This window comes from Chenopodium quinoa, unplaced genomic scaffold, assembly GCF_001683475.1.
Source record: "Chenopodium quinoa cultivar QQ74 unplaced genomic scaffold, ASM168347v1, whole genome shotgun sequence".
Taxonomy (NCBI): Eukaryota; Viridiplantae; Streptophyta; class Magnoliopsida; order Caryophyllales; family Amaranthaceae; genus Chenopodium; species Chenopodium quinoa.
The window spans coordinates 4,488,737-4,512,581 of record NW_018742763.1 but is presented as its reverse complement, the minus strand read 5'-3'; the positions used below and the strand labels follow the sequence as shown (position 1 = coordinate 4,512,581).

Below are 23,845 nucleotides of genomic sequence, written 5' to 3'. Positions count from 1 at the left end.
TAAATTTTTGTTTTGGTTCACTTTTACTCTATTATTATGCAATTTTTTTGTATCCTATGCTTCACGGGTTGTTAATATTTTTTGTTGAGATTCTAGGTCCAAAGACGACCAAATGAAGCCCATGGATACTAAACCGATGTTAGAAGCAAGAAGATGGTAGAAAGAAACCAAGGAAAGGAGCAATATAAAAGAAAAGATTAAGAAAAGGGCTTAGAAGAGCCTTTACGACCATGCCAAGTCTTGCATGTCCGTGCAGGAGTGCTCCAGCAACATAAGAGCTTCTACCTTACCATGCACGCCGTGCAAGATACCAAGCACGTCCGTGCAGATATCTGCACGACCATGCAGGAATGCTCCAGCAAGTAAGAACCTTCTATCAAGGCCTGCAAGATTGTGCTTTTATTGGCACGTCCGTGCAAAAGAGGTTGTACGTCCGTGTCTTAATTGGCACGCCCATATATAATTTCCAGCCCAAACAGTAGCTACTGCCATGCCCTGCACGGCCGTGCATAAGGCAGCACGTCCGTGCCGACCTGTAGTTGAGCCCGATTCTTATTTTCTCCGTCCTCTTTATTTTGGGGTCTTATAAATACCCCCTTTGAGCTCATTTGTACGGAACATCAATGTTTTTAGAGCTTTCTCTTAGTCTTACAATCCTAGAACATTAAATCTCGAATCATTAGTTAGATTTTAATTATTAGCTTGGAAATATTAAACTTCAATCATTGTAGAAGACAAGTTCCACCATTGTTACTCTTGGTGCTGATAACGTGTTAAATATCAAAGAAAATAATGAGAGATATCAGAGGAAATTTTATATGTATTCTCATTCCATCTAATACGGGATATTTATACATGTATATTATCTAGGGTTCCATCATCGGATAAAATCAAATACCCAACTTTAGAATATTCTAGATAATACATAGGATAATAGTCATCCACATTTAATATTTCATAACACTCCCCCTTGGATGACTATAAAACGATAACTAAAATTTACTAAAAAAAAACCCGTACAAAATAATTTATAATGCGCATAAGATGCTGCCTCGTTAAAAACCTTACCAGGAAACCCAGTGGGAAAAACCATGGTTAAGGAAAAAAGAGTGCAGCGCGCATTAACTCCCTCTCATGACTACATCACTTGAGATCTTTAAGACGACGCAATCCAATGCCGTAAGCTAACTTTTTGAATGTGGCGGTTGGGAGCGCCTTAGTAAACAAATTTTCCAAGTTCTCACTCGAGCGAATCTTAAGGACTTTTATGTCACCATTTTTCTGTAGAGCATGAGTGTAGAAGAATTTTGGTAAAATGTGCTTTGTTCGGTCACCTTTGATATACCCTTCCTTAAGCTGGGCGATGCATGCTGCATTATCCTCATATACAGTTGTTGGAACTTCTTACTCGGAGTTTATGCCACAATCTGTCTGTATATGTTGAATTACAGACCTTAACCATACACATTCACGACTAGCCTCATGGATTGCCAAAATTTCTGCATTGTTAGAAGAAGTAGCTGTAATTGTTTGTTTCATAGAACGCCAAGAAATAGAAGTACCTCCACACATAAACACATATCCAGTTTGTGATCTAGCATTATGAGGATCAGAAATATACCCTGCATCTGCAAAACCAATCAAACCTTCTTTGGATATGTTAGAAAAAAATTAACCCATATATTTCATACCTTGAAGGTAACGAAGTACATGCTTAACCCCATTCCAATGACTTCGGGTGGGGCATGAGCTAAATCTTGCTAACAAATTTACTGAAAATGATATGTCGGGCCGTGTATGACTAGCAAGATACATTAATGCCCCTATTGCACTTAAATATGGTACTTCAGGACCAAGAATTTCTTCATCATTCTCCCGAGGTCGGAAGGGATCTTTTTCTACATCAAGTGCTCTAACAACCATATGGCTACTCAGTGGATGTGCTGTATCCATAGAGAATCTTTTAAGAATCTTTTCTATGTATGTTGACTGGTGCACAAGGATCCATTCTTTAGATGTTCAATTTGTAACCCTAAGCAAAATTTAGTTTTTCCAAGATCTTTCATTTCAAATTCTTTATTTAAGCACTCCATTGTTATTGAAATCACTTCAGGAGTTCCAATAATATTTAAATCATCAATATATACTGCAATTATGACATATCCTGATAAAAATCTCTTTATCAAAATTCATGGGCATATAGGGTCATTCTTATACCCTTCTTTCAACAAGTACTCACTTAGTCGATTATACCACATGCGCCCTGATTGTTTCAATCCATATAGAGATCTATTCAATTTTATTGAGTACTGTTCTCGAGAACTTCCATTTGCTGCTTCTGGCAGTTTAAATCCTTCTGGGAGTTTCATGTATATGTCATTATCCAGTGGGCCATATAAGTAAGCCGTGACTACATCCATCAAGCATAAATCAAGTCCGTCTCTTATTGCCAGACTGATTAGAAATCTAAAAGTAGTTGCATCCACCACGGGAGAGTATGTCTCTTCATAATCAATACCGGGTCTTTGTGAGAATCCTTGTGCAACTAATCGGGCCTTGTATCTTACAATATCACCATTTTCATTTCTTTTTCGTACAAAGACCCATTTATATCCCACTGGTATTACACCTTCAGGTGTACGGACTACAGGTCCAAATACTATTCTTTTTTCAAGAGATTTCAATTCAGTTTCAATTGCTTCTTTCCATTTTTGCCAATCACTTCTTTGTCTCCATTCATCAATGGACTTTGGCTCATGATCCTCATCATCATTTATGACATCAAATGCTACATTGCATGCAAAAACATCATCGACGTTGATTTGGTTTCGGTTCCATGTAATTCCAGACATGATAAAATTTGTTGAAATTTCTTCATTGTCAGGTACCTGAATATTCTTTTCCATCATGTCTAAGGTCTCTTTTGGAGATCCTTTAAAATTTATAGCTTCCTTGGTCTGGCCATTGTCAATGGTTGCTCCTTTTCTCTTCCGAGGGTTTTTATCTTTGGAACCGATGGGTCTACCACGCTTCAGGCGTGTTTTAAAATCGTTTGCGACTTGGGCTTGTCCTTCTGGGACATCAATATTAATCGGAGCATTTTCAGCTGGTATATGTGACTTTGTCACTTTCTTTGGGTCAGTAAATGAGTGTGGCAATTGATTTGCTAAGTTTTGTAAATGAATTATCTTTTGGACTTCCAATTCACATTATTTAGTACGAGGATCTAGATGAGATAATGATAATTCATTCCAACTGATTTCCTTTTGCAGCTGTTTATTTTCTCCCCCTAATGTTGGAAAAACTGATTCATCAAAACGGCAATCTGCAAAACGAGCCGTAAATAAATCTCCTGTCGTTGGCTCTAGGCACTTAATTATCGATGGAGATTCATATCCAACATATATCCCTAGTCTTCTTTGAGGGCCCATTTTAGTGCGTTGTGGTGGAGCAATTGGAACATATACTGCACATCCAAATATTCTCAAATGGGATACATTTGGTTCCTGACCAAAAACCAATTGTGATGGGGAGAATTTATGAAGACTTGTTGGCCTGATGCGAATTAGTGTTGCTGCATGTAATATAGCATGCCCCCAAGCAGATATTGGGAGCTTAGATTTCATAAGTAATGGTCTAGCAATCAATTGTAAACGTTTAATTAACGATTCCGCAAGACCATTTTGTGTGTGACCATGTGCTACAGGATGTGCAACACTAATCCCGATTGACATGAAATATTCATCAAAGGCCTGGGATGTGAATTCACCAGCATTATCAAGACGAATAGCTTTAATAGGAAAGTCTGGAAAATGTGCTCGTAATCTGATCAACTGAGCAAGTAGTCTCGCAAACGCCAGGTTGCGAGTTGATAACAATTATACGTGTGACCATCTAGTTGATGCATCTATTAAAACCATGAAATTTCTAAATGGCCCACACGGAGAATGAATTGGTCCACATATATCCCCTTGTATACGTTCTAGAAAAGTAATTGATTCGGAATTTATTTTAGCTGGTGATGGCCGGAGTATTAACTTGCCTATTGAGCAAGCATCACATGAAAAATTATTATGAAAAATCTACTGGCTCTTCAATGAGTGTCCACATGAATTTTCGATTATTTTTCGCATCATTATTGAACCGGGATGGCCTAACCGGTCGTGCCAAACTTTGAAGTCATCAGTAAACTTCTGGTTTACTATAGCATGTGATTCAATTGTATCGATTTTTGTATAGTACAAACCAGTGGAGAATGTAGGTAATTTCTCCATAATAAGTTTTTTGCCTTGAGTTATACTTGTGATTTGAAGGAATTCATTATTTCCTTCACTAATTGTCTCATTATGATATCCATTTTTTAGAATATCTTTAAAACTTAGTAAATTTCTTTGAGACTTAGGGGAGTATAATGCATCAATAATTTCCAATTTTGTTCCCCCTGGCAATAATACATTTGCTCTTCTGGAGCCTTCTATAATTCTTGTACTACCTGATATAGTACTCACACTCATCTCTTTCATCACCAATTGTGAAAAATATTTCTTATCTTTAAGTATGGTGTGAGTGGTAGCACTATCAACTAGACATAAATCTTCACCATTGGTTGATGATTGAGCTCTAAAGGGATACATATTCTAATAGAATTAAAGGAACTAAAATAAGATTCACTAAATCAAATAACTTAAATTAAATAATGAAATATGCGAAACATAAAATGTCCAAAAACATAAAATTGTCCAAAAACAAATATTCCATAAAACATAAAGTCATAGTACTACAATAAAATTCTATAATAAATGCAAGCTAATTAACAGAGTTTATTCGCCAATGGGACATAATTTATTCAATTATTTTCTTCAGGATTAGGAAAGAAATCAGCCGCTTCCTGGTGAGTTGTATCACCGTAATCAAAATCACCTTCGCCATCCTCATACACCAAATTTGTCTCCACTTTCTTTCCTTTCTGTTTGATTGATTGTTGATAAAGGTCTACTAGATGTTTTGGTGTGCGACACACACGAGATCAATGACCTTTTCCTCCACAACGGTAGCATATATTTTCATTTTTAACCTTCTCATTCTTATTTCCATTTTTATTGTCTCACTTCTGGTGAGAGTATGAGTTCCTAAAATGACCACCTCAACCACGATCATGTCCACGTCCGCGGCCGCGACCAAGACCTCGACCACGACTGCTAGCGTGATCTCTAGCCTTTTGCTCTTTTCCAGTATGGGATGTCGCATTCGCTTCAGGGAATGGAGTAGAGCCAGTTGGGCGTGATCCATGATTTTTCATTAATAGTTCATTATTTTTCTCAGCCACAAGGAGACAAGATATCAATTCAGAATATTTTGTAAAACCCTTTTCACGGTATTGTGTCTGCAGGACAACATTATTTGCATGAAATGTAGAGTATGTTTTTTCTAACATTTCTGCATCCGTGATTTTCTCTCCACATAATTTCAATTGTGATGTAATTTTAAACATGGCTGAGTTATATTCACTCACAGACTTAAAGTCTTGTAATCTTAAATGTAACCAGTCATAACGAGCTTTTGGTAATATCACAGTTTTCTGGTGGTCATACCTTTCCTTTAGATTACTCCAAAGGACTTGTGGATCTTTAACAGTCAAGTACTCAGTCTTAAGGTCTTCATGAAGGTGATGGCGAAGGAATATCATAGCTTTAGCCTTATCTTGGCTTGTTGCAGTATTATTTTCTTTAATAGTATCACCAAGTCCCTTTGCATCTAAGTGTATTTCAGCATCTAACACAAAAGACAGATAGTTGTTTCCAGTAATATCAAGAACAACAAATTCGAGTTTTACAAGGTTTGACATGATTCACTGATATATAAAACAATATTATAAATTAGGAACTAAGATGATATAATAAATACTCATAATTCTACTATCAATTTTCATATATCACATTTTTCAATAAGTTTAACCACCCTTTCAGTTTTGAAACACAGAGTAAGATTATAAGCATTTTAGTAAGAAGGATAAGCAGCTTGCACTCATTTTTACTCATTATATTCAGTACAATTGAATAAAAGTTAGTACCCCTATAATGATGTGTAATACACTAATACATAATTTTAATTGTTTTACTAAAGGCATTCTGTTACATCACAGTAATTATACAAAATGTAATGTTGGGGTGTATACTTCCTGTGTGTGTATGTATCCTCCTAGTTTGAGGTGACAAATCACTTTTATTGTAAAAGAAAATAATTAACAGAAAAGTTTAAGATAATAGTGCATTTACATTATAGATCAATTATTGAACAACATCTTTTATGCTACCAAAACTTAGTTCGCTCAAAACTATTAGATCCTGTTTAATGTATGTTAGAGTAGATTTAAACCAACATAGTCCAATTATTCACTTCTAAGGGTCAACATAAGACACCTTGCACTGCTCATTCAGCACCCATTTACAAAGTTGAAATTGTCAGCCTACAACGGAAATAGCCTAACCACAATCCTCACAATTTCTTTACACATTATTTTCTTTACAAGAATTAACTAATTCTTATCTTTCAGATTAAACCACCCCATCAGCTTAAAACTTGTGACAATATTTGATTAGTAATGATACATGGCTTCAGGATTTATTTAGCTATTGTCTTCCAAGTTTCTCAGACAACATAAGTCCGCATCAGTCAAAACACATACAGAAAAAAAAAATTCCTTTCCAAAAAGATATGAGAAATATATTTTATGCTCATATTTAACAAATACCCATTTTTATCCTTTCAATCCAATCAAAGATAATCTTCTACTATATTACACCAAATTCCCGTAATTAAAACACAATTAAGAGTAACGATAAGAAATATACCCTCAACGCGTGCTTCGCTCTTACAACGAGCTCTTACTTCAACCTAGATAATGCGAGGCCTCCGATGGGATCGTACCCTCGAACCCAAACCGATCGTCCTAAGCCTCGAAGGTTAGTCGAGGCCCGGACAAAATATAAACTTGGAGTTTTACGAATTTCAAGGTATGCTCAACAATGGAGTTTCCTTTACTATTCAACTCAAGTGTGTTCTTTCCCAAATACCTGAGCCTTGGTATTTATAGGGAAATGAACCCTTGGATTTCATTCCCCAACTAATGCGGGAGAATGAATAAAATTGATAATTTATTTAATTCTGAATTAAAAAATTAATCAAGTCAATCACAATGCAATAAGTGTGAAGGGGAGAGAGAAAGTTAAATGAGGACCAAGAGTATGTGGGGGAACCATTGCCTTGCTCCCCAAGGCTTTGCCCAAGGCTTGAGCTAGTGCTTGCGATGGTGAGCTGTACGAAGGTTGCGATTGTGCGATAGCCCTAAGCATTCACACAGGCACACACACGCAAGTGCCTAGCATTGCGATGGTGTTGTGCTTGTGCGATAGGCTGTGATAGCACCTAGGGCTCGCCTAGCACACAAATGGTGCGCCTAGGCTTGTGATTAGCTAGCCTAGCCTAGTATTTCACGTGGCTAGGCCAATGTGATGTTACGGCTATGCTCGTACTTGTTGCTTGTGATTTTTGGACGCTCGTTCTCGACGCCCTAGGCTCCAACGTCTGTGTTCGTAAAACTCCGACGACTCATTAAATCATTCGGATTTATTCGTCGTCTCGGATCGGTTGTTCAATTGGGTTCGACTCGAAGGGTTCAGTGAAGATTAAGCCGTAATATTAATTATACCTTAATATTACTGATCGGAAGCGGCCTCCACCTAGGCATTCCGATCACTTGACCTTACTGAAGATTTAGCTCTGTAATAATTCTGAACCCTCTATCAGAATAATACACTTGTTGGAAGGACACCATTCCTTTCAATCTCCCACTTGTCCTTTCGAACAAGTGTGCATACAGTGTATAGCCCATTTCCTATGTCCATTAATGTCTTTTCGTGAACTATGAGGTAAGATTCATCGTCATCCTCATTTTTTTTAGAAGTGTTTCTCGATCTCCGAGTTCGACTGTCAATAAGCAGATGATTTCTGAAATCCATCTGAGCACGACCATGCACTTTTACAGTCTCGCTCTTCGAGCGGCCTTGTAAACAACAAAGACATGTTCCCTATTGTTAATAGGGGTACATTCCCAGTCTTGCATCGTAAGTTTCTCTTACTAAGAGGACCTAATCTCTTGAGTGTTCCCGTTATGATCCCCAAGTACGGCAGACGTTAGGCAACATTAAAGAGACTAGTACTCAAACAAGAAAACTTCACAATTTTTGCATAAATATTAATTACTCCGTTATTGAATGGTTTCAATACAGTGTCTTACATTAAAACATCACGTTTAATTAAAACACATGTACAGGGAGTTTCAAAGCCATTCTCCAACGTGCTTGATTCCCATTGCCTCAATGTGCTTGTTGTGTTTCACTTAAGGCAGAGGTTTAGTTAAAGGATCAGCCACATCATCATCCGTGCTGATATTGCAAATTCTTGTTTCACCTTCGGATTTCTATTCCCTAATCATGTGAAATCGCCTTTGGACATGTTTGACCTTCTAGTGCACTCTTGGCTATCTAGCCTGAGAGATATATCAGACCCTTGATGGAGGGTACAACACCAAGCTCCCTGATGAACTTGCGAATCCAAACAGCCTCCTTAGCGGCTTCTGAAGCAGCCAAGTATTCGGCTTCAGTTGTAGAATCTGCAGTGGTGCTCTGCTTGGCACTCTTCCAAGTAAATGCTCCTCCATTCAGACAAGAATATGTACCCTTACTGTGACTTGAAGTCGTCTAAGTCGATCTGGAAGCTAGCGTCAGTGTAACCTTCAATAACCAATTGTTTGTGGCCACCATAGACCAGGAATTTATCCTTGTTTCTTTTCAGGTACATTAGGATATTCTTGGCCGTAGTCCAATGCGCCTCTCCTTGGTTTGATTGGTTTTGGCTCGTAGCACTCAGGGCATACGATACATCTAGCCTGGTACATATCATGGCATACAAGATCGATCCAATTAGTGAAGCATATGGGATCTGGTTCATTCTCTCTCGCTCAAGAGGTGTCTGTGGACACTGTTTCTTGCTGAGAGTTTAGCCATGGGACATGGATAAATTCCCTCTCTTGGCATTCTCCATGTGGAATCGTGCCAGTACCCTCTCAATATAAGTACTCTGGCTTAATCCAATCATCCTTTTAGATCTATCCCTATAGATCTTGATGCCCAATATGTAATGTGCCTCTCCTAAGTCCTTCATTGAAAAGCACTTTCCCAACAATCCCTTTACGGACTTTAGTAATTTTGTGTTGTTTCCAATGAGCAGTATGTCATCGACATATAGGACTAGGAATGTGAAGTCACTCCCACTGACCTTCTTGTAGACACAAGACTCATCTGGATTCTTGATAAAACCAAACTTGCTGATAGCTTCATCAAATCGCAGATTCCAACTTCTGCTTGCCTACTTCAATCCATAAATGGACTTCTTAAGCTTGCATACCTTTTGCAGCGTTGCTTGGATCAACAAAACCTTCTGGTTGTGTCATGTACACAGTTTCTTCCAAAATCCCATTAAAGAAGGCGATTTTGACATCCATTTTCCATATTTCATAATCAAAATATGCAGCAATCACTAGGATGATCCGGACAAACTTTAGCATTGCAACCGGTGAAAAGGTTTCATCATAGTCGATCCCGTGGCTTTGTCTATAACCTTTCGCCAAAAGTCTAGCCTTGTAAATCGATACATTTCCATCCTAGTCTGTCTTCAATTTGAAGATCCATTTGCAACCAATGGGTGTGTAACCCTCGGGCAAATTCACCAAGTCCCAGACTTGATTTTCAGACATGGAGTCCATCTCGGATTTCATGGCCTTTTGCCATTTAGCAGAGTCGGGGCTCGTCATAGCTTGTTTGTATGTCGCTGGCTCATCTCCATCCATGACAAGGATGTCCTAATCATCGGTTAAGACTATACCTAGGTATCTGTTCGGTTGCGATCTTGGCCGTTGCGAACTACGAAGGGTAATGGGTTGAGCATTTGCATTGTCTGTTTGATTCTGACCAATCTTCTCAGCTGCTTCCAAAGAACTTAGGTTGTCAGTTTTATCAGGTTGACATTGTTTCTCGTCCTCTCGAACTTCATCGAGTTCGATTTTCCTCCCACTTGTCATTTTGGAAAGCTGTTCCTTCTCCAAAAAGACATCATCACGAGCAACAAATACTTTGTTCACGGATTTATTGTAGAAGTAATACCCTTTGGTTTCTTTTGGGTATCCCACAAAGAAACACTTATCCGATTTGTGGTGAAATTTGTCGGAAGTTAATCGTTTGACATATGCTTCGCATCCCCAAATCTTAAGAAAAGACAACCTAGGAGGTTTCTTAGTCCATAATTCATATAAAGTCTTTTCAACAGCTATTAACGGAGCTCGGTTCAGTGTTAGTGCCGCGGTTTGTAGCGCATATCCCTAGAAAGAGATAGGAAGTTCACTAAGACCCATCATTGATCGAACCATATCTAACAAGGTTTGATTCCTCCGTTTGGACACTTCGTTCTATTGAGGAGTTTCGGGAGGTGTCAGCTCTGAAAAAATACCATTTTCTTTCAAGTGATTGTCGAATTTATGGCTCAAATATTCGCCACTTCTTTCTGAAATTCATTGAATTTGTCAAAGCATTTAGATTTATTCGACATTAAGTAGACATAGCCATATCTACTAAAATCGTCGGTGAAAGTGATGAAATATCGGTAACCTTGTCGTGCAGGTGTACTCATTGGTCCACATACATCTGTATGTATTAGACCAAATAAGTCACTAGCCCTTTCTCCCAATTTGGAGAACGGCTGTTTTATCATTTTGCCTAATAGAAATCCTTCGCAATTTTCAAACGACTCCAAGTCGAATGAGTCAAGAACACGTTCTTGTAGAAGTTTCTTGATGCGTTTGATGTTAATATGGCCAAGACGACAATGCCACAAGTAGGTTTTATTCGACTCGATGGTCTTAGACCTTTTTGCGGTATCATCAATGTTATACACTTGTTTGTCAAGAGAAAGCACATAAAGACCATTTTCAGAATATGCTTTACCATATAAAACATTATCGAAATAAAACGAACAACTATTGTTCTTAATTCGAAATTCCAAACCCTTGGCGTCCAATGCCGAAATTGAAATAATGTTTTTGGTAACTCTAGGAACATGATAGCAATTGTCAAGTTCTAAAATAAGCCTCGAGGGCAAAAATAAACTAAGAGTTCCAACGGAGATGGAAGACATCTTTGCTCAATTGCCGACCCAAAGCTCGACCTTCCCTTCTCTAGCCTCCTATTTATCTTTAGTCCCTGAGCATTGGAACAAAGGTGTGAGCCACATCCGGTATCTAATACCCATGATGTTTTGCTAGCGAAGTTTTAGTTTATAACAAATATACCTGATGAAGAAGCAACGATGCCGTTCTTCTTATCTTCCTTGAATTTGAGGCAGTCCCGCTTCCAATGTCCCTTATTCTTACAGTAGAAACATTCGGAGTCGGATTTGGAAGAGGCTACCTTTTTGTCCTTGCTGCCCTTGGCAGTGTTTGACTTAGGCGGGAAATTTTTCTTTTTCCCTTTAGAGCTCTTCTTCTTGCCCGGCCGCTTGAATGGCTTGCCCTTTCTCACCATGAGCATATCATGCTTTCCCTCATCCTTCAGGGTTTGCTCGACTTGCTTCAACATACCATGAAGCTCGGTGAGAGTTTTCTCCATGCTGTGCATATTATAGTTCATTTTGAACTAATCATAGCCTTTATACAGCGAGTGGAGAATGATGTCAATCGCCATCTCGTTTGAATACCCAGCATCAAGCCTTTCCATGTTCTCAAATAATACAATCATTTTAAGAACATGCGAGCTTACCGGCTCTCCTTTCTTGAGCTTGATCTCAAGGATTTGCCTGTGGGTTTCGAAACTTTCAGTTCGGGCCTGCTCTTGAAACATATTCTGAAGCTCATAAATGATCTCCAAAGTCGTCTCCTTTTCAAAGAAGGTCTATTGAAGGTACAGAGACATGGTGGCCAACATGGTGGCCAACATCCCGATTGGCACTTTGCCATCGGTTAAGGGCATCCTGAGTGACCTCCTCATTTGGAGCGTCGGGAATTTCCTCATCAAGGACGTATTCCTTTTGCTCTTCCATGAGAACAATGCGCAAATTTCTTTGTCAAGCAAGAAAATTTGGCCCGCTCAACTTCTCCTTGTCGAAAATTGAGCGTAAAGAGAATTGGTTGTTGTTTGAGTTACTTGCAGACATTGTTCTACAATTGAAAGAATTTGAAATGAAAAACCATTCATATAACCAATAAGTTTGAAATTTAAAAGCGTTCATGCAAATTTTCAGTCTTATTGAGCATTTTATCCACACATTGATTAATTGTCCCTTTTAGGCGAGAATAAAATGATTCCGAGATCCCAAAGATCAAGAAATGGTTAAGCATTCTTTGGCTTGTCTTAACATTAAATATCTTAAGGTAAGCAATCCAATTGCTAATAGCTCCAAGCTACTCTCGGTTTGATAAAATGTCGCATCTAATGCACTCTTGACATTTTATCTCTTTTGTCACGAAATCTAAGGACTCCTTACTGATATCGTTGAGCTTAACCAAGATAACTTGTATACCAAGTATACCTTACGTTCCTAGGGAAATAGTGATGCCTCGCTTTGGCGTAGCCAATCACATACGTGCATTAGTTCGGTAAGTGATGTTCTTGGAACGACAAATTTTAGCTCAATATTATAAGGGACCTAGGGTTTCTATGTTAGTTGATTTAAGTGAACTTAACTAATCGTCGCAACATATGAAATCCTAGACATGCATCTAAACATTCATATACATATATAACAATATTATATATAGAGCATAAATTTGATGCATTTGGCAAGTAGCATGACCCCTTGAAATCTTCAAATCTTCAAGGGTCTTCATTTTGGCTCGTCTTCATCGAAACGCCGTCTTCAGACATCTTTGCCAAAATAAAATAACTAGCTACTAAAACTAAGATTAATCTAAAGTACAAAAATACTTAACGGAACGCAGTCCATATTTTCTATCCTAGTAGGGTTCCACTAGTTGCCATTTTCTCAAATCTTGTTTTGAAAACAATCTTTCATTCACCCATTCACTATTTGTGAATGGACCATGCACATTACGAGATACATAATCAAACACGTAAAACTAGAAACTAACTTAGGTGGTTAATCCGATTAACGTGCCTAATTAAAACTAGTCAAAGTTGTTTAATCCATTATTTCTAAGGTGCAAAATTGCTCACGAAATTAACTAAGCTCCCACTAAATTCCGCATCCAAACTTAATCAATCCGATTAATTAAGTCGGCTTAACCCATAATTTGTCAAATATTTGAAAAAAACCAAAAAATTGAGGTTTAACCTCATTAAAATAATTACATAAATATTTTAAAATCGGCAAAATTTTCGCAAAATACATAGCTCAAAATTAAGCAAAAATAGCCCACACAATGCCTAGTGGGTTGCGCACCATGGCTGCTTGGCACCCCATGGCCTGTGCTTTGGTGCGTGGTGCTAGCACGCAGCGCCTACAATACCAAGCGTAGCATGCCACGCTGCTAGCACCAGCAGCCTGGCTAGCATGCTGCCATGCTGCCCAACAACATCCCCTCGCAAGCCAGCTCCCAGCCATTGACCCACGCACATCAGCCTAAAGCTTCCCTCGGCACACATCATCGCACAGAAGCACGCTTCGATGCTTAGCCCCTATGCGCACCATAGGAAGCCTACATGCGGGTTGTTGGGTAGCTCAGCTAGCCTTGGTGACGCTTGGGGTTTTGCTTCGATTTGCGTGCATTTTTCTAGGGATTTTAATCCCGATTTACGTGCGACGTAAAATTAATCTAAATTTATTTTAGAATTAATTTAGGGTAAAATTGAGAGAGATGAAATAAGTCCAACTTAAATAAATTCAATTTTAATGGTGCACAAGCCTAAATCATCCAAAATTTTCTTTTGAAATAATTTAGGTCTTCCTTTATGCTTAAAATTGAAAAGAGCTATGTCCATAATTAATTTAACCAATATGAAATTAATAATGGATTTGACAAATGGGAGTTGGAAAAATAAATTAATCATCTAATGATGAAATTTTCCAACTTTCATACTTGTGTAAAATAAGAAGATTACATCATCTAATATGAAGATTAATCAATTTTTACTCACAAGCATTTGAACTTCAAGGATTTTAATCAACCAAAAACGAAAAAATCCAAACTTAGTTCAATCATGGAATTAGGGTTAAAGTTCCAATCATTTAAACAGTTAAATATTAGATCTTTAACATACATATTTAAAGTAGATTAGGTATGTAATAATGCATTTAATCTATCCTTGAAATGCTTGCATTAATCAAGGCTTAAAAGATTTAAAACTTTCTTTGAAAACGAAAAAACCCTAATAAAAAACTGGGTTTCTGGTTTGAATTTGGCTTCTGGACAGATCTTAAAGAGGAATGAATCTAATTCAGAATGCCGATTCCACCCAAAAAACACTATTTTTGAGCAAAATTCTGGGTTCGACAGCTAAAACGAGAAAAATACAAGTTTTAAAATTAATTAAAACGAGCTTCTAATCCAATTAGAAAAGGAAAACCAGAAAATAAATCTTCTTTAAAACAACTTGATTAATAAATAATTGCAAAAATTAAAAGGAGCATGGCTCTGATACCGTTATAGGGTTTCGTAGTGACCCTCACTACGCGGAATGAAACCCCCCAACACCCGCTCCCATAATTAAACCAACTAATACAAGCAAAACATAATTAAAACACAATTAAGAGTAAGGATAAGAAATATACCCTCGACGCGTGCTTCGCTCTTACAGCAAGCTCTTACTTCAGCCTCGATAATGCAAGGCCTCCAACGGGATCTTACCCTCGAACCCAAACCGATCGTCCTAAGCCTCGAAGGTTAGTCGAGGCCCGGAAAAAATATAAACTTGGAGTTTTGCAAATTTCAAGGTACGCTCAACACTGGAGTTTCCTTAAGTGTGTTCTTTCCCAAATACCCAAGCCTTGTTATTTATAGGGAAATGAACCCTTGACTTTCATTTCCCAACCAATGTGGGAGAATGAATAAAATTGATAATTATTTTAATTTTAAATTAAATGAATAATCAAATCAATCACAATGCAACAAGTGTCAAGGGGAGAGAGAGAGTTAAGTGAGGACCAAGAGTAGGTGGGGGGACCATTGCCTTGCTCCCCAAGGCTTTTCCCAAGGGTTAGTCCCCACCCCCTCACAAAACCGGCCTCAAGCAATGGCTGCTGGGCTGGCAGGCAGCTAGCATGCTAGTGTTCACCATCCATCACAGCTAGCCTACACCGCATCACTGCCCAGCACGCAATGCGCACCAGCCAGCACATGCGTGCTGCTAGCGAGCCACGCATGCTGCTGGGCTGCTGAACGAGGCTCACATCGCTGCTACTGTTTGCTGGCCAGCACACATTACCCTCTCGCATAGCCCCCAACCAGCACATGTGTGTTGCGTGATGCTAGGCAGCTAGGCATTGGGCGTTGCTAGTGCTGCTGCTGCCTAGCCAACGCACATGTACACGCACACGCACTGGGCTAGGCTAGTGCTGCTGCTGCGATTCCCTACACGCACACGCACACACGCACTGACCCAGCCATGCGATAGTGTTGTGCTACGCGTAGGCTTGAGCTAGAGCTTGCGATGGTGAGCTGTGCGAAGGCTGCGATGGTGCGATAGCCCTAGGCATACGAACAGGCACACACACGCAAGTGCCTAGCATTGCGATGGTGCTGTGCTTGTGTGATGGGCTGCGATAGCACCTAGGGCGCGTCTAGCACACACATGGTGCGCCTAGGCTTGCGATGAGCTAGCCTAGCCTAGTACTTCACATGGCTAGGCCAATGTGATGCTACGGCTATGCTCGTACTTGTTGTTTATGATTTTGCGATGCTCGGTCTCGACGCCCTAGGCTCGATATCCGACGTCTGTGTTCGTAAAACTCCGACGACTCATTAAATCCTTCGAATTAATTCATCGTCTCGGATCGGTTGTTCGATTGGGTTCGTATCAAAGGGTTCAGTTAAGATTAAGCCGTAATATTAATTATACCTTAATATTACTGATCGGAAGCGGCCTCCACTTAGGCATTCCGATTACTTGACCTTACTAAAGAATTAGCTCTGTAATAAATCTGAACCCTCTATCTGAATAATATACTTGATGGAAGGACACCATTCCTTTCAAAATATGCATTTGGCAAACTTGCATGATCCCTTAAAACTTGAATCTTTAAATCTTCAAGGGCCTTCATTGCATCTTCTTGGCTTTGTCTTCTTAGAAACGTTGTCTTCGAAACATCACCATCAATTATATAACTACTAGAAAAGGTAGGACTAATCTAAATATTAAAGTACAAAAATAGTCAACGGCATGCAGTCCGTATTTGAATTTACAAAAATACATAAGGGAACGCAATCCGTATTTACTATTCTTGTCGGGCCCTACTAGTTGTCATTTTGTAAAACCTGCATTAGAATAACTATTCCATTCATCCATTACCTTCTAAAGTGAATGGCCCAAGAATTTTACAAAATAAAACAAGAAATAATATATATAAAACACGCGCAAACTATTAACTAACTTAGGTAGTTAATCAGATTAACGCGCCTAATTAAACTAGTCAAAGTTTTCATCTGATTACGTGAATTAATGCAATAATAATAGCTCAAACGATTAATTAAGCTCCCACTAAATTCCACATCAAACTAAATTAAAATTAATTAAGGCGGTTAACCCAAAATTTGCCAAATTATTTTGCAAGTCCTGGGAAAAACCGAGTCCTAGCCTCGTTTAATTAAAACTAGATCGCAAAAAAAAAAAAAAAAAATTAAAAAAAAAGCAAAATAATAGCCCCTCATCGGCCGAGTCTCTAACATCCAAGCCATGACGCTTGGCTTTCTAGGCACCAACGCCCTACTGCCATCTGTGGGTTTTGCTCGCACTGGCATAGCAGCATGCTAGCGCCCATGCAAGTGCTGGACGCAGCCTTGCTATGCGGGCAGGCGCTGCCTAGTAGTCACAGCATTGCACCACACGCAAGCATTGCCGCACCAAGTGCTGCTACTCGCACATACTCACGCACCAACACGGTGCACTCCCTCGGTAGCCACATGTAGGCTACACAAGCAACCCAGCTAGCCGAGGGCGGTGCTCGAGGCTTGGTGCCTCGTTTTACGTGCTTATGCCTCGGAATTTTATTTTGATTTTGTGTATGACATAAAAAACTAATTCTCAATTGATTTTAGAACTAATATTGAGTAATAATGAAAATTAAACAAGTCCAACTTAAATAAATTCAATTTTAGTGCACAAACCAAAATTAATTCAAGAACCATTCTTTAAATTATATTTGGCTCAACTTGATGCTACAAAAACTGAATGATATTCTCACAAATAATTTAACCAACATAAATTAATAATGAGATTTGACAAAAATTGTTGAATAAATAATCATTAATCCAATGGAAAAAATTATCCAACACTCACTTGTGCACATTTGAATATTGTAATCTTCCAAAATGAATAACCATAATGTTTCAAGCACGAGTATGAACATTTATGATTTTAATCAACTTAAAATAATTAAAACCAAAATTAGGTCACTATTTACTTTAGAAAGTTAAGATCCAACCAAATAAATAATTAAAGATTGAATCTTTACCACTCCAGGGGCTTTAAAAAATACATGTTCATCATAAACATTCACACTACAAGCAATTAATTTGCAAAAATGTGAAATTGCAAGTTTATGTTAAAATAAGAGCTAACCAAATTAAACACCAATTGTGACTTCATAAACATGCTTAATAAAAGTTAAAATTGTTGAAGATTAATGGTATAATTAAACACATAATCTAACAATTGCATGTCATAATTAATTAAGATTTAAAGATTTAAAATTTTTCGTCAAAAACAAAAACCCCCTCGAAAAACCACTTACTGGGTGGATTTTGTCTTCTGGAAGGCCATTTTTAAATATAAAGTGGATAAAGTCCGATTTAGGACGTCAATTCCATCCAAAATTCTTTAGAGTCAAAATCGGAGTTCGTAATCCAAAATCAACATAAATATGATTTTAATCCAATTAAAACCAAGCTCCTAATCTAATTAGGATGCTAAACCAAAAATTTAAATCCATTTAAATCACCTTAATTAATGTTTATTTGTAAAAATTAAATGCAAGAGGCTCTTATACCGTTGTAGGGTTTTGTGGTATCCGACACCGCGCGGAAACAAAACTCGTGAACCGGATCGCATGCATGATAATTTAAACATAAAAAATCATGCAAATAAACACAAACATAAGGGAAAGGGAGAGAAAGAATATTCACCCTAGAAGCGTGCTTCGCTCAACCGATGAGCTCAAACTTGAAAGTTTGAAGTTCCGCAAGTGCGAGAACTTTTGACAGCTCTCACCCTCGCTACCGAATCGTAACCGGTTCCTACACCGTAGCTTAGACGGGGATAGACCAAAAATAATTTAGAGTTTACGAACAAAAGTTTTCTCGCTTTTAGAGATCCCTTAGAGTTCACCAACTCAAGTGAAATTCCCAATACCCAATGATGGGTATTTATAAGGAAATGTCCCCAAGAATTCCCATCATCTTTCAATTTGGGATAGTTGATAAAAAGGCAAAAACAATGATTTAATTTAATTCCAAATTAAAATAAATATTAAAAGTAATAAGCAAACAATACTTGTCATAATATTAGGGAGGTTAGGTAAGGACCATTTGCCATGCCTTGGAGAAGAAACAAAGAGCTAACAACCCAAAAATTATTCCCATGTGGCCGACCCCAAACACGGGCCTCGATGACAAGCCCAAACGACTACCATTACATGCGGTTGGGCTACCATGCTGTCGCGGCCCATGTGCTAGCCAACGGGTGGCTGCTAGCCACCACACACCCAGCAGCCATGCAGGCTTGGTGTGCTAACAGCCCCGGCATGCTAGGCTCGCTAGTGCGCATGGCTTTGTTGGCTAGCTGCCATGCTGCTCGTGTTGTCACGACCTAGCAACCATGCTAGCACTTTGCGGCTAGCACCCCATGGCCTAGCCCACACATGACTTGCACGAGGCAAGGACAATGCGATGCTACGACTGTGGGGTTTTGGTTTTAAATCGTGTTTCTTGATGATTTTTCCATCTCGTCGATTCATTCAAACGACTCGACGCTTGACGTTCGGCTTCGATGCTCTAAGCTTGAAATCCTATGTCTTAGTTCGTAAAATCCCTATCGACTTATTTAATCATTCGGATTAATTCGTCGCCTCGGTTCGGTTAAACGTTTGGGTGTGACCCAAAGGATTAAGTCAAGATTAAGTTGTAATATTAACTATACATTAATATTACTAATAGGAAGCGGGCTCCAGCTAGGCATTCCAATCACTTGATCTCACTGAATAATTAGCTTTCTAAATTAATTCTGAACCCTCTATCGGAATAATACACTAGTTTGAAGGACACCATTCCTTTCAAATTATACGTATTATACTACTATTTCATTTGAAAGAGATTTGAGGGTGTTACAGGTGGAAACGACGGGTGGTGGTTTTCGTTAAAAGGAGGTGGTGGCTCTGTAGGGGTTTAGTTTTTTAATTTTAAGGGTTTATTATTATTATTATTATTATTATTATTATTATTATTATTATTATTATTATTATTATTATTTATATTTTTTAAATCAAAATTATTAAAAAAAATAAAATAGCAAATGATATTATGACACATGTCATTGGTAACCTGTTAAAGAGGTTACTAACAGGTCACGTTCCATTTATAGAAGAATCGTGTGAAAGGTAGTATTATTTGGAATAAATGAAAGGTTGTTCTACTTATGGAAGATGACTGAAAGGTTGTATTATTCACTTCAAATTTTCCAAAAGGAAAAAGAAAAACAAGACATTATCAATGTGGAATGTAATTTACATCGAATCCCAAAATAAATGTGCTTAATTCTTTTCAATACGATACTTAATCCTCAACTTCTAATCAATATTCTAAATAATAACTTCTCATATTTCTAATGTACAATTTGGGTAGTGGATCAACGCATGTAACGTTAAGACCATGCTCAAATTGCTCACCCATGAACAAAAAGGTCAGCCAAGTTGTAAATAGTATAAGACAATTCAAGAGTAACGAGAAAAATATATAAATATATTTAGAATGTTGTCCAACCAAAGAGCAGATCAAATTATATGATTCGGTTTTGTCTTAAATCAGTTAAATCCATTGGTACTTTGCCTAATTTAGTTCTCTTCACTTGGTTGTCCTTTACTTTGTTTAGCTCTAATCCAGTTAACAGAATTTTCTGAATCTTAAATATATGCAAGTAGACTTCCCACGTTCCCTCAATTGTACAATAATACAAAATTTTATATTACTAACTTCGTTAAATTCATCACAGTAAGACTACCTAAACTATACAACAATAACATTATATTATGTAGTTTAATCCATGATTAATTAATTAATTAATTATACTTGGTTCATGATTCTACAACCTTAGAAGGCTTAAATTAGTCGTCTATCTTTACTGGCCTGTAAAATGTTGCATGATATCTGAGTTGTAATATGCCAGTTGTTTGGCCCCACATTTGTAGTACAAGAGATTAGTTACAAAGAACAAAGACCCTGTTCAGATCAATCATTGGAATTTCAAGATCAATTAAAGTAATGAACTCAATCTCTATAACATTCTATTATACATGCATCATTTAATATAAATATGTCCATAAAGTCATCTTTAGTCGTTATACAATGAGTTCAATCTTTACATTCTTCTACTCCAATTGAATAATCCTCTCCTCTTCTCTCCCTTGCTTTCTTTCAACTTTTCTATCCTTGATCTTCGGCCTTTTCGTTTTCTCCTGCATAAGGAAAAGGCGTGAAATCTATAATCTATGGGGATGTTCCTTGATGGAGAGTGGGAATCGATTTGCAAACTTTTTACAGTAGATGAGTTCCCTGATCTCGCTGCTAATTTTCTTGATTACTTTTCACCTGAAAGTAAGCACGACATTGATACTCTGGCTTATGATGTACAATCAAGTATTTCTCATGCTGAAAAAAAAGCTGTTCCTCATGTTGACATTTTATCCTGCATTGATTTCTCAATGCTGAACGGGGAATTTGATGCCTCGTTAGGCTTATTGTTTCCTAATGATACTCTAACTGACACCTCAACGTTTGACAACGTTGTCAATATTAATACTTCTGTTGATATGTCATCACCCAACACTGAGCTGACCCTTAAGAGAAAGCGTGAGGTGCCAGTGGCTCCAGACGATGATAAAGATAAAAGGTCGAGCTTAATGGAAACACCCAAAAAGAACGCCCGAATTTCCAAAACTGTAAGTACTACTCGTATAAAGTTTAGAAAATGGTATTGTTGATAATAGTTTATGCAATGTTATTGAGACGGTTTCCTTATGATTATTAATTGTTCAGACTCAGAAGGCCATGAGAAAAACAACCAAAAAAACTGATGAGCACCCGACTCCAACAGTAAATACAAGGAAGAACAATGAAATAGCAGATTCAAACTCAGTTGACTCTAACCCCTGTGTGTCAGAAGAGATCAATGAAACAGAAGATTCAACTTTCAATATAACCGAGTCTACTACCTCGACTGGTAAGAAGAGAGCCAGCAGGGGTGCTGCAACTGATCCACAGAGCCTCTATGCACGGGTAAATTTCATAAAACCGGCGTCCTTAAACAATATTATCTTTTTCTCTGAACATCCTGTTTCGCTAATGTTAATCTTGATATAATGTTACAGAAAAGGAGAATTAGAATCAACGAGAGATTAAGAATCTTGCAGAACCTCGTGCCTAATGGAACCAAGGTTTGTGTTAATGCACCTATCTGATATCACTAACATGATTAAATAACTAAATTTTTCAAGAGATAGTGCTGATGATATTATTCATGTACATTGTTGGCAGGTGGATATTAGTACAATGCTAGAAGAGGCATTTCATTATATAAAGTTTTTGCAGCTACAAATCCGGGTATGTGAATACATTTGTTATTAATTATATACTTCTTGATATATACAAGCGTGTTACAAGTATCTAGTTTGTCAAACAATGATCGACTAACACTTCTTAATTTGTGCAGCTGCTGAGCTCCGATGATTTATGGATGTATGCCCCCCTCGCCTACAATGGACTCGACGTTGGAGCTTATGGAAGGATGCCTCCTTTTCTTGGCCATTGAATCTTCTATACATTCAATTTTTTATACTATTTTGGTAATAGATAAAAGGTCAAATATATGGTAGGTGAAAATGAGAAAATAAATAACCAAAAAAAAAATTCAAAAAAGGAAGAAGGTGATATTAAAAATTAATAGACAATTCTTTTGTTTCATTTGCAAGTATGTAAATTAATTTATGTAGTACTTAATCGGATTTCTGTAAATGAAATGGCACAATGTTGAAGCATATTATATCTCATCAATTTTGATTTTTATTATCCTGTTTCAAAGAAAAGGATATATATATATATATGTATGTATTTCGGTCATATGATCTGATGTATTTGATCCGTTTAACCATGGAAATATTGTAATATAGTAAAAGACATTATTGTGGGAGAGATATGTCTCCTTCATTTTTAATATACCATGCAGTAATACAAGATGATTAAGCAGTCCCTACAGCTAAATTAGCCAAAGCAGTTTCAAAACTACAAGTCCTCTATTTCACAAATAAAAATTGTTATGCTTAGCTATTTTTGGGTCAGTATTTTTGAAATATTTGACACACAGGTATAATAATCATCAATAACATAGTACCAAAACAGACACCGGATATTACACATGTTACTTCCTGGTATCACTTTGTCTCGGAAATCGACACAGGTGCCTCTCATCATGTAACGAGCGATGAGTCCTCTCTATTGGATATTCAATCCATTCTACCATGCCATGTTAGTCTTCTCGATGGTGCTCAAGCCATTGCTAAAAAAAAGGGTCGTATTTTCTTGGGGAATGTTGCAATTTGAGATTGGTGTCTAAATTAATTGACGACTCTCATTGTTATGTATGATACACTAATTCTTTATGTGCTATACACGATCAAAATTCAGGGAGCCTAGTTGGAGGCGGTGAATGAATAGATGGACTCTACTATTTCTGGCTTATCCCAAAAGTATGTCCGGAGGTCTCTACATTTAATTTGTGGCATCAACGTTTGGGACATCCGTCGGAAAGAATTGTCAAGTTACTCCCTGCTATTAGAGGTAGTTCTAGTAGTAAATATTTATATAAGGCATGTCAAATTTGTCCTTAAGCTAAACAAACCCGAGATAGCTTTCCTATAACTGATAGTCGCATTTTTGAAATGATACATTGTGATATGTGGGGCTCGTATAAAACTCCTTCTACATGTGGTGCACACTATTTTCCAGCTCTTATTGATGATTTTTCAAGGATTGTTTGGGTATATTTGTTGAATGAAAAAACAGAGGTCTATTCTTCTTTTTGCTCATTCTTTTCTATGATTAAAACTCAATTTGGTGTGTCTGTGAAATGTATTCGGAGTGACAATTGTACGAAATCTAAAAACATGCTTCCCTACTTTAATGAACATGGCATTTTATTTCAAACTTCTTGTGTTGGTACTCCACAACAAATTGGCCGGGTTGAGCGTAAGCACCAACAATATTGAATGTGAGTTGTGCATTAATGTTTCAAGGCAATTTGCCAAATTTGTGGGGTGAATGTGTTCTTGGGGCGGCATATTTGATTAATCGTACCCCTTC

The 23,845-nt window shown here is 37.7% G+C and overlaps 2 protein-coding genes across 2 annotated transcripts; one reads left to right on the top strand and one right to left on the bottom strand.

Annotated features, from left to right (window-relative positions):
• Positions 1-5,143: 5,143 nt before the first annotated feature.
• Positions 5,144-5,845, bottom strand: LOC110724335. The gene has a single exon (XM_021903758.1). It carries the CDS (start codon positions 5,843-5,845, stop codon positions 5,144-5,146), a length of 702 nt encoding a protein of 233 aa, XP_021759450.1.
• A 15,009-nt stretch (positions 5,846-20,854) lies between these two features.
• Positions 20,855-22,554, top strand: LOC110724364 (transcription factor bHLH54-like). The gene is made up of 5 exons (XM_021903786.1): positions 20,855-21,429; positions 21,527-21,766; positions 21,859-21,924; positions 22,025-22,090; positions 22,200-22,554. The coding sequence occupies exons 1-5, from the start codon at positions 20,980-20,982 to the stop codon at positions 22,296-22,298; spliced, it is 921 nt and encodes a 306-aa protein (XP_021759478.1). The 5' UTR covers positions 20,855-20,979; the 3' UTR covers positions 22,299-22,554.
• The last annotated feature ends 1,291 nt before the right edge of the window (positions 22,555-23,845 follow it).